The 12,193-nt window shown below is 43.7% G+C and overlaps 1 protein-coding gene across 4 annotated transcripts in view; it reads left to right on the forward strand.

The window, feature by feature from the left end:
• EIF4E2 (eukaryotic translation initiation factor 4E family member 2) overlaps positions 1-11,148 on the forward strand; it is a 32,687-nt gene extending 21,539 nt beyond the window's left edge. For 2 of the 4 annotated variants that reach the window (XM_009238222.3, XM_024242997.2), the window contains one exon: positions 8,338-11,148. In XM_009238222.3, coding sequence (XP_009236497.1) covers positions 8,338-8,377 — 40 coding nt within the window. In that variant the 3' untranslated portion in view covers positions 8,378-11,148. 4 annotated transcript variants of the gene reach the window in all.
• Positions 11,149-12,193: the final 1,045 nt, after the last annotated feature.

Consider the following 12,193-nt stretch of genomic DNA (forward strand, 5'->3'; position numbering starts at 1 on the left):
TTGTATTTTTAGTAGAGACGGGGTTTCACCATGTTTGCCAGGCTGGTCTCGAACTCCTGAACTCAGGTGATCCGCCTGCCTCAGCCTCCCAAAGTGATTACAGGCGTGAGCCATGGTGCCCGACTGTGAGGAAATTTCTTAACCCAGGTTCTTCATGTTGAGGTTTAACATATAGTGAAGATACTAATGAAGAAACTGGGAGGGGAATGTAATACTGGAATGGAGTAGGAGGGAGCTGTGAAGTCCGTATTTCTTCAGGTTCTTGACAGAGAGAACTGCTCGGTGTAGGCTAGTGTAAGGATGGCCCTTCCTGGAAATAAAAGGATAAATGACATGAAGCTTCAACACAGCCATGTAATTTCTTGTTGACACCTAAGTGGTTTAAAAAGGAATTTAAATCTCACCATTACAGTGAGGGGTTTCCCTGGGTCATTGCCAAAGCATTGGATTTTGCTTTGCCCTTGTCTTCATTTGGAGTAAAGAGTCAAATTGCCTTCTGATGTCACTCAGGGATTCACAAAGTACATCGCATCACCATCTTTCCAGAAAGAGCTCTGAAACAGGTGTCTTGCTGTGGACACTGAGTTTGGGAATTGACAAAGACTGGCACACTTGTTTGGCAGTCTTACGTTTTTCCTTAATTTAGTTAGCACGTACACTAGGAGCTTTGGTAATAATTCTCTGAAGAAGCCATGAACTGCAGATCTACCTCCTCTAAGAGGTAGATGGTTAACTTATAAATGTAGTGTATTGTCACCCTGGGTACTGTGTCACCAAATTAAACCAAGAATGGAGTAACAATAATGAGGAACTTCAGACTTAGAAGCACCATATTTTATATATAATTCCCAAGGAACTCATCATTTTGGGGCTGAAAAGTGGCTAGGACTTAGGTAGGAAATCAGCTCCCCTGAGAAAACTTGAGTTTGAGCCTCCAGAAGCATAGGGGGTCTGATTTTCTCCTGTGACTAGTCCAGCAGTCACCAAGAGTCTTTTCTCTGTGGAGCGAAAGGCCACGTACCCCTTCTGTCACATTTCTCATCCCTTCCCAACCCTAATTTTGGAGTTAAGCTAGTCAGCATGAAAATTGTAATGAAATTTTTCCCTGGAAATTTTGAACTGCCGTGACTTTAAATTTTCAGATAGTAGTTACATAAGCACTTAAGAAACAGGTGGAAGCTGACACATTGAAGGTCTGAGTGTAGAAGGGTTAGAAGGTCGGAAATATGAAAGCAGGGAAAGTGTATACTTTCCTCCTTGCATCTTTAGACATCATAATGCTGTTGGGAACTGGCCTTTACCCTCAGTGAGGCCTGATGAAGAAAAATTGTTTCTACCACCTGTGCACACATAGCCAAGGCAGAAAGGACAGGGAGTGCCACTGTAAATTGGAAGTGTTTTTGGTGACAGTTGAGCATCAGTTCTGACCTTACTGGCCTCCCCTGGAGCCTTGTTGAAGGAACACTGGTGCAAATCCTTGAGGGAACAGGGGCAGACTTCTCAAGTGAAGCAAGCAGGAGTGCCCGCTGGCCCTGAAAGGGTAGGCTGCTCTGCTCCTCGGAAAGGAAAGTCCAGTGGGACCTCGCTGCTCTGCTCCCAGGTACCTGTGGTTCCACTCGGCTTGGAGGGCATCTGAAGGGGGATGTGGGGTTATTGTGTCTGCTCTCTGTGTTCAAAAGCTTTTGATCTGAATGTGCTATTGTGTTTTTTGTCTCTGGTTTGCCAGGGCCTGGGAGGAGTTTCATGGCCTGGTGAACAGCAGCGGCCGCTGATCGGACGCTCCCCCTCTGTCTCTCACACTCAGGGTAGGGCCTTGTCTATCTTCTCTGTAACCCTGTGACATACCTCTCATCCATAGGACCGCTCTTCCCATTTACCCCCAAACTTGCCTCTGCCAACATTGAGCCTCAGAGAAAAACATAAGTCCCAAACCACTGGATTCTCGTCCTCCCTAGATCCCATGTCTCCTGGTGAACCCCTGAGCAGGCTACTTCCCCTTATTATGCCTCTATTTTCTCATCTGGAAAATGAGGCTCCATGGATGAACAAGTCTCTGAGATCTCTTTTGATGCTAACATTTCGTGATGGTAAATGTCCACAGATGCTTTTTCTTTTTGCTCAAATGTGGCCATTTTTAAGCCATCTGGCAATGTCCTGTGACTAAAAGGGCTGTTCCACAGCCCCCAACATGAATTACATGAGAGGTATGTCTCCTGTTTGCTGGTGTCATGTGTCAGTTGTGAGGAGACAGTAATATAAATTCAGCGTTTCAGCAATGTCAGTAACGGGGCTGGATTTCAGGGCTGTGTGACTAGCAGTTGTTCCAAGCTGTACTTTCACTAGACCAGCACAACTGTACTAGTAGGGAGAGGCACTGAGACACAAAGACTGGGCCAACTAAAGCATTGACTTTGGGAATATTTGTATTTCAGTTAAGAGAGTATCAAGTCCCTGTTTGTCTCTGTAGCAGAGGGAGCTGGGTCAATTTATTATGAATGAGAGGAATGGATGAAAGGCCAATATCTGCATGTGCTGGAGATGACAGCCTTTTCCTGGACATCAAACTACCCCTGCCACTAACATCCCTAAGAAATAGAGTATTTCTAAAATTGGAACAGAACATGTCAACTGTAGTAGCTACCTCAAAATCCCCCCTTCCCTAGAAGGAGATGAGCGTTTTCCAGAAAAGGAGACCTGCATCCCTCACGTGGGCTAGAAGAGACAAGATGACACTCTGAGGGACAGCAGCAGGTGGCCAGGGGCCTGAGACATGTGCTAGAAGAGACAGGATGACACTCTGAGGGACAGCAGCAGGTGGCCAGGGGCCTGAGAGCTTGGGGGTGTAGGTATGATATACAGATAAAACACAGTTGCAGAGTTCCTGCACACACAAGTGATGCCACCCATACCTTTTTTGTTTCGATAGTTTGATTTCTTTATTATAAATTCAGTCTTCTGGTGGTTTAAAATTCAAAATGATTCTCTTTAAGATATAGTCAACATTAGTGCCTGGTATCATGGCACATGCCTATTGTCCCAGCTACTTGGAGGCTGTGGTGGGAGAATAGTAAGACCCTGTTTCTAAATATATGTCTGTGTATGTGTGCATATATATAAGTGTCTGTATATATAGTCAACATAGAATTCCAGGAGTGCTGCTAGTATACACAAAGAGGGAGGAAAAAGGTACCAGCTTTAATAGTAGATAAATCATTGATTTTTAGGCTAAAAAGTATTAAATATTTGAAATAAGATATTAAGTTAAATTTTCAGAAGCCAGGTGCTATAATGGAGCTGTTTTTAAAATACTACCATATTTAATTATTTCTAAGATTTTTTTGGCTTTTAATATTTTTTTTCAATCCTGTTCCTTCTGTAAGGCGTTTAATATTCTTAAAATTGGGGTGCTTGGCTGGGCGTGGTGTCTCACGCCTGTAATCCCAGCACTTTGGGAGGCCAAGGCAGGCAGATCACGAGGTCAAGAAATCGAGACCATCCTGGCCAACATGGTGAAACCCCGTCTCTACTAAAAATACAAAAATTAGCTGGGCGTGGTGGCACACACCTGTTATCCCAGCTACTTGGGAGGCTGAGGCAGGAGAATCGCTTGAACTCAGGAGGCAGAGGTTGCAGTGAGCCAAGATCAAGCCACTGTACTCCAGCCTGGCAACAGAGCGAGACTCCCATCTCAAAAAATAAAAAATTGGGGATGCTTACAGTGAATGTGATTTAAAAGGGTTATGTCATAGTTTAATGGGTAGTGTTTACTTCTTAAAGTACATAAAATGATGTACCTTTAAAAATTGATGGCATCTGAGGTTCAGTGAAAAGTCTTTAAAATGAAAGCGGAATAGTCAGAATGGAAGAAAACTCAAAATAGCTCCCACCCCTCTTGGCAGATTTAATCCCCCAGGAAAAATATCTTTGAATTGCTGTTAAAAAGTCATATATTTGCATAATTGCCATTTTGTGGTCTCTTTGTGGCCCCCGTGTCTTTTTTATACAGTGTGGGAGGCAGACGAAGAGAACACTCGTGGTTCAGGTATTTTCCTTAAAGCACAGGCTTGGAAGTCCGTGAGGAGTGTTTGAATTTAAACCAAAAATTATTCTGAAAGTAGGGGGAAGAAATGAATTTACACAGCAACAACAAAAAATCCACTCACTTCATTGTCTTAATAGACTTGAAAAGGACTTCATGTTGCATCTCTATTGATTTAACCTCTCTGTAAGTGAAAGAGATGTTCGAGAAGATATACATCCCTAGCTTACGTTTGTTGGGTCTGCCATTTTAGAGGCCCCTTAACATTTTAGCCCTCTCTCCCTTTTCTTTTTCCTCCAAATAGATCGTGATCTATAAAGAAATTTGGCAGAAAAACTGCTATTTAAATAATTCTTCATGAATCACAAATATTTTTCCTCAATTCGTCTGCTATTTTATGTCATTACCTGTGACTGCTAGTATTTTAGGACAATTTCATTTGACTCCTGTTGCAAATAAGTATTGCCCTTTTAACTATGACTTAAGTAAAACCCTCAGTGAGCTGACAGGAAAGGATTCTGATTACTTAGCCGTCTGGGCTGGTATACACAGAGCAGTGAGTCTATATTGTTGGGAAATGAAGTTGGAATAAAATAAAGTTGAAGACGAGAGACTGGAATTTGCCTCACTGAAACTAGAAGGAGTTTGCAGCTTTACTGAATATGCAGGGAGAGAAGCGGAAGCCAGAACTGGCCTGGGGTGGACAGCTAATGGCCAAAGAATGTTCTCCTGAAGACCATGTGCACTTAGGTCTTGGGATTGGGACCCCTCGGAGCCAATCTTCAGAGCAGAGACATAGGTAGCCTTCCTCCTTGGATGACTCCCAGCTTTCACTTGAGAACCCAGAATCACTCAGGTGCCTTTGCCAGGCACCAGCACAGTGGCAGGTAACTCCAAGAGAGGGGAGGACATTCTGAATGACCACTTTGCCCCCCTGTCATCCATTTTCAGGAGTTAATCTCTGCCGTAGCTCATTGTTTTCAGAGTTGGAACTTGTCCATTTCTCTAAAAGTACTAAAAGATGACCATTTTAAGGTAGAGCAGATTGGAAAGCTGTTTCAGAATATTTGGACAACGATTTTCCCCAGGATACCTGGGAATGTGAAGTTGGAAGCCAGTCTGAATGGGGCTCTCGGATATTTCTGAGACATCATCAGGACAAAGGAACATCCGGTAGAGAAAGAATTCTTTTTTTTTCTTCCAGCATTGTGGGACTGTCAGCTTCTGTGTCCTCTTTGGTGTCCTAAGCATAGCCCATGCGCTGTCACAGCTTTGCCAGATTGCTAGAGGGGCTAGCTTTCAGGAGCTCACTGTGGATTTGCTAAATTTTAGTTTGCTTTTAAAGGAACAGAAGCACATTGTTTTTTAAAGGGTCGCCTGTGGCCTCTGCCCCTTCCTTTCTACATTCTCCCTTTCCCTGCCTCCTAATCTCTCTGCGCTGAGCCCAGGGTGAGGGATGTGATGGAGTATCACTTCCCAGCTGGCTTGAGGTGAACACATTCCTCAGACCAAATTTGGCATCAAGCTGTTCTCAACCCACTTTTTTAAAGAAGGCTGGACCAAAGCCATAGGGCCTCACTGCCACCAGCCTGTGTTAGTCTGTCACTGTCAGGAGCAGGCCACCCCTATTTGCTGTTCTGTTTTCCTCTTAAATCAACTGGAAAAACTCAGTTGGATTCTCCTGGCTTTTCCTTTACTCTTCTCCTCCCCTTTTTCACTTTGCAAGTGGACCTTAGAATATGATTTCTTAGGTTTTCTGACTATAAAATGGTCTATAATAACAAAAATATTAAGTATCTGAATGAGGCTGGGCACGGTGGCTCACGCCTGTAATCCCAGCACTTTGGGAGGCTGAGGCGGGCAAATCATGAGGTCCAGAGATCAAGACCATCCTGGCCAACATGGTGAAACCCTGTCTCTACTAAAAATACAAAAATTAGCTGGGCGTGGTGGTGCACGCCTATAGTTCCAGCTACTTGGGAGGCTGAGGCAGGAGAATCGCTTGAACCCAGGAGGCGGAGGATGCAGTGAGCTGAGATTGTGCCACTGCACTACAACCTGGTGACACTCCATCTCAAAAAAAAAAAAAAAAAAAATCTGAATGAGAAAGTGTTTTTAGAGCTCTCCAGTTTATCTGCTACAGAGAAAGAATTTATTTCTGGCCCACCTAGTACAATAGAGAAATTCTTCCAAAAGATAAGATGACCTGCTTATGGTAATGATTACCCTGAAAATCCTTTTTCCGTCACTAAACAGCTGAAAGAGTTGGGGCCAGACACTTGCCTGCCATCTCCTTTACTCCAAGATAGATAATAGCCCAAGTCAGCAAATTCTCTGCTCCTACCTTCCCATATCCCTGCCTTTCTAGTTTCTTTTAATAAGAAGAGCAGAATCCCTCCTGATAGACTTGTGGTGTCCTATGATTAGATGGGCATAGACGTGCCTGTAAAAGGGAAGAAATGGAACAGAGCCATCTGTTCCTGTGAAATCACTTTCTTTAGTATTAAGTGTAGATACAAAAAAAGTGTCTTTTGTAATGCATCTCTGTAACACAGCACATTTTCCCTAAGAGAACTCAGAAATAACACACAGACACACACACACACACACACCAGTTATGCTTGCTTTTCTCTGTGTTATGATCAGATATGTTCCTTATCCTTTGCTAGCTACTTGTGGCATCTCAGAGGGGTCTATCCTTTTGAAAAGAATTTTTTAAAAATACCATTAGCCTTTTAAAAAGATGACCACCCTATTAACTTTGTTTTCAACCTTCAGTTTTTTAGTTGAAGATAGTTGAAGTGCTAAGTAGCCATTGATAAATGAACCCCATGGTCATGCATGCCAGCTATAAAATACCAGTGGACTTTTGAGATAACATCAGTTTATTCCCAGCCTGAGTTCACCTATACCAGCTCCAGTTTTTCTTCTCAGTTCTTGTCTGCAGTCATTCTCTTTGTCACTGTCAGCTGACCGCCATCATGGAGGAGGGTCTGTTAGCCAGTAACAGAAACTGCTGTTTGGCTAGGCTGAGCATATTCTTTCCTTAGCACATATTTTACTCTGAACCAATTGCCATATGTCCCATTAATTATAACAATTTTAAGATAGGTCAGGCTGGGCTTGTAATCCCAGCATTTTGGGAGACCATGACAGGAGGGTCACTTGAGCTCAAGAGTTCAAGACCAACCTGGGCAACATAGTGAGATACTAGGTCAGTTAAAACCAGAGCTTCTAGAATGTCCCTTTAAAATCAAAGAGAAATAATGACTCCAGAATCCAGGTAAAATTTTCTGACAAATTGAAGTCCAAAGCACTGGGCAAGGGCAGCAACTTTAAAGTCCCTGCCAGCCTGAAATGTTGAGACTCAGATGGTGACAGGACCTGCTAAGATGTCATTAGATTTCTAGGGTGGGACAGGAAAGGTCACTAGTGGCTGGTCAAGCCTGTCTGCATCCAATAAAAGGCAACTAAGAGGACACATATTGGGATCCCCCACATGCATACCACACACACACACACACACACACACTTTCAAGAATTAGAGCCATGTTTCTAAAGGAAAGTGAAAGGTACCCAGATTTTACTTCCTGGAATATCCTTTCCTTCTGTAAGCAGCTCTAAGTTTTAAACTGAGGATTCTTATTTAGTTGGTTGGTTGGTTGGTTGGTTTTTTGTTCATATAAGACCACGTGAATCATACAATGTTTTCCAAAGTGTGTGTTAGATAAAAAGAAAGGGGGGGAGAGAGAACGTCTCCTTCTCAGGCTTCTTCCATCTGCCCGGTTTCTAGTGTGCCCCTTCCACCTCCACTGCCCCAGGTAACCACCGTTGCTGGTTTCCTGTGTAGCCTTGCAAAGTTTCGTAATGTATATATGAGCAAATATGAACCTATAACTTCGTTTCCCTACCCCCATTTACACAGAAGGTAGTATACCGTGTGTACACACTACACCTTAAGCTATCAGTTTATCTTGGAACCCCTTCCACAGCAGTAGAGAGCTTCCTTGCTTTATTTCTACGAATGTGCCCTAGCATTAGTATTTAACCAGTCCTCTCTTGATCGGCATTTGAATTGTTTCTAATCTTTTGCTGTTGCAAAAAATTGACTGGAAGTTTTGCAAGGGACTTGGGAGGTGGGTTGCCATTTTGGCATTAGATTGGCAAGTGAAGAAGGCCCCGGGATATGTCATGGAGACCCCGAGGGCTGATGAGTCAGCTTCCCCCTGTATATGTGTGCTTCTGTATAGATGATCCTTGTATTGAACACTCTATTTTCTCCCATTTTTTTCTTTCAGGGACAATTCAAGCTTTCGAAATACAAAAATCACATTGTGAGAGTACACAAGCTGGCAATAATCCTTTTCTGTATGTGTGTGTTTGTCCGAAATGGATGGGAGGCCTCCAGCCAGTCCTTCCATTGCTCACTGAAGGGACGTCCCTGAGCCGCGCGCTCCCCTTTTGCACTCATTCCTGGAGGACGGATTCCGCTAGACACCCTCCAGCATCGCTGACTTTATAAAGCGGAAAAATGGAAAACGTGACTTTGTAATAGACAAATATTGTTTTTTAATGGGGTTCCGTGGGGGGGGCGTTCAGCCTTTCTGTTTGCTGTGTGCTGTCCAGATGCCTCTTGGGCGTCCTGTTGTTCTCATCCCGTGTTGTATGAAGGGTACCGTGGCCACGTGTACATGCCAGAGCTGTTGATGAGAGTTACCAGTATTATGAATGTCTGTGCATCCAGGAAAAGCGTTCTGTTGGAGAGTCCCAGAATAGCTGTAAATGCTCTCTTCTAGCTCTGCCATTAAATTATTGGGACATTTTGTTTCTTTCTCTCCCCTCCTCCAAGCCCACCACTTTCTGAAGCTGTGTTACTGATGTGATGACTGTCCAGGATTTTGTATCATCCCCTGCCTTATGCCCTCCAGTCTCCTCTCCTGTGGGACTCTCTCCTTCTTAGGCACAGCTGCACTTAGAATTGTAATCCAGTGGCTCTTACTGGTTTCACTGAGGCAGCTTAGAGGGAATGCCTTAGTAAACTGAACTGGAGCAGAATCTAGTTTGATTAGGAGCTAGATTATAATCTAGGTTCCAAGTATAGAATTTGGAGCTAAGGACGGTGACTGAAATCATTTTCCCATATAAGCAGACCCTGTGTGTCAGGCCTGTTTCCCATATGAGCAGAGCCTGTGTATCAGGCCAGGCCTGTTTCCCATATGAGCAGAGCCTGTGTGCAAGTCTGTTTCTGGCATGTCCCTCATTGAGGAAGGGAAGCAAAAGCTGGTTATTGCCAGGCCTATTAACACTTAATATGCAAATTCTATCATCCTGAAACTGGGGCATCTGAGGAAAAGGTGACCTTGCTGGATGGCTTTATTTGCATGGCTCTGCCTGTCTGCAGTGGTTGAGTCCTCATCACCTGGTATGTGTATGAGCAAATGTGTGCTGATTGTGATGCCCAGGCAGAAACTTCTTGAAGACTGCTGCAGGCATGCTTTAAAAATGACCAGTCACTCATCAGAGAAGCTGGGTGATCTGACTCCAGAAGGACTGAAGTCAGAGAGGTCAAAAGAGCATCTAGGATTAAAATAAATAGAGTCAGAGTCCTATAGCAACCTCCAAGTAGCACCGTCTTACTTGGCTCTTGTGAGCAAAGACTGCAGTACCTTAAATTAAGGCCTGTCTTTAAAACATATCCTTGAAGACTAGGGGATCCTTGGCCACCTGGTCTCAGAGAAATCATATGAGAGTAACAGGCATTTCCTTATTGTATTTGTATTACACTCTTCCTACTTTTCCATTCCTGAACACCCTCTAATTACCACTGTTTTGGGGATGCTTTTTTCCTGAAAGAACAGGGAGTACAGGGGCCAAAAGGGAGTGCTTCTATTACAGGTCAAGTTAGATCAGATAAGAAGATCTAGCAGTGATTTAAACTCCAGGAATATGAAGAGTGCATTCTGGTGTCCAGACAGTTGTGAAGGGCTCGGCAAATATAAGAGCACCATTGGCTACATGGAGAGCAAAGGCTGTCTTTGAAGACCCCAGGGAGGTCTTCACTTTTGCCTAAATTCAGATTTGCCATGAAAATTCCAAAGAGAGCAGATATTTGGATTTGCCCTCCTTTGGGCATCTACCTGACTGTTGTGTGTGTGGGAAAGTCAGTGTGTATGTGTACAGTGTGCTTAGGAGTGAGTGAGTGGTCAGGCCTACTAGTTAGGTGTGTTGTCCATAGTTTTTTTTTTTGTTGTTGTTGTTGTTCAGAGTTTTGAATCTTATGTTTTCTAGAGCTGCTCATGTTTTCCCTTCCTCTTTGTCGTTGTAGTATTTGACAGTTGTCTTTTCCATCAAAAATATACTGGCCCTAGGCTGGTTAGAGCAAGGCGTTATGCCTGTTAGGCAGCATCTTACACCCAGTGTTCTCCCAGATATTCTGCCTAACAGGTTTAAGTGGGAGATTAAATAGTCAGTTTATCTAAACCCTCTATTTTTCCAAACTAGCTTGAGAGGTCCTTTCATCTGTTTTTACTCCATGGGCCTCTGATATCCTGAGATGTGACATGGTTATGATTATGGTATCACCTGTTACAGAGACAAAGGGATAAAGGTCTACCAGGGCCAACGTAACCAGAATGTGAGGAGAGTGAAGAGTTGGTCTCCGCTTTGCACAGTACCAGAATGTGAGGTTGCCACTGGAGAGTGGAGAGTCGGTCTCCACTTTGCACAGTTGGAGCTGTTCTCCTCTAACCCCTTTGCTGGGTTTGCTGGGTTTGCTGTTTGAAATTGGCCCCTACTCCTCTCCAGCCCTTTGCTGGGTTTTCTGTTTGAAATTGGCCCCTACTCCTCTCCAGCGTCTGCTTTTTGAATCCTTCTGTTTGTGTGTGTGTGTGTGTGTGTGTGTGTGTGTGTGTGTGTGTGTGTTCCCTGTGATACTGGCAGTGGCAATAATTTTCCACCCAGAGAGAAGCTTGTGGTCCACAATGCTTGAAGAATGAATTTCCAAGTATTTGCCAGTGGAAACGGAGCAGAGGCTATGACAAGAGTGATTTAGTGTTGCACTTTCAGAGCAATTATCTACTGCAGTAATAAATGGAAAATATCAGCAAGAACCAGGTCGTGGACTTGTCAATACAAGGGAACCGGGGGTACTGTTACTAATTCTACCCTTCAGTGTATGAGTCCCAATCTTAGCTGCGTTCCAAAACAAAATATGTGGAATAGTCCACGCAATGTCAATCTCAATGACACAAATTTATTGTGAAAATATTCTCCAATTGATATTAATCATTGCCACAACTCAGTTTACATTTTTATTATCAAAATGTAGTTGGTAACGCTCCTTAACTTGGGGTAAGGAATATTGGAATAGAAGAAAGTTTAAAGAATTTGATTTTGATGTAAGAAATCACTCGGCCTAAGCTTGGAATGTGTTAGTTATATTAAGTAGCTTAGCCTAAAGAGGGACACATGGGGCATGCTGATGGCTGGTGCCCACATGAAACACTGAGGGAGAAAGAGGCTTTGCCAAGCCTGTTATTGTTGACAAAGGATTTAAAATAATAGTCTTGAGACTTAGTTTCTGTAGTTAGAAATCTCTCTGTGTCTATCAGTCATGGTCCAAATAGGAGACAGAAACCATGCCAGTTATTTCAACAATGTGATAAACAGAATTACTGACACAGTAACCAAAAAAGCAAAAAACCCACACAAGAATTAAGGAAGTAGCAACTTCCAGAAGCGCTCTGAGGATGGGTGTTGCTCACCTGGTCCTGGGTCTTTGAGCCCATCATGAAGCTGGTTCTGAGCAGGTCAGAAATGGCAACTGTGATCACATGCGCTATGAGAGCAAACTGCTGCAGCAGTGCTGACAGGAACGGGAAGGAGCACGCCCCTTCTTCCTGCAGCATGGAAGCTTCCCTCTACTGGAAAAATCCAACAGGATGCCAGCTGCGAAGCAGAGATGTTTGCAGAGTTCTATCCCTGGTATCGCAAAAGCAGAGCTAAAAAGAGCGGGTGTGGAACTGAGAGACAAGAGCTTCCTAACTGGCACAGCCCCTGTTAGCCACTCAGAATCTGCGCACAGCCCTACACCTTTGAACTTCTGTCCCACCACAAAAGCAATTCTTTGTGCCCAAGAAGATGTAATTAATTGGA

Source organism: Pongo abelii, chromosome 11 (assembly GCF_028885655.2).
Source record: "Pongo abelii isolate AG06213 chromosome 11, NHGRI_mPonAbe1-v2.0_pri, whole genome shotgun sequence".
NCBI classification, from domain to species: Eukaryota; Metazoa; Chordata; class Mammalia; order Primates; family Hominidae; genus Pongo; species Pongo abelii.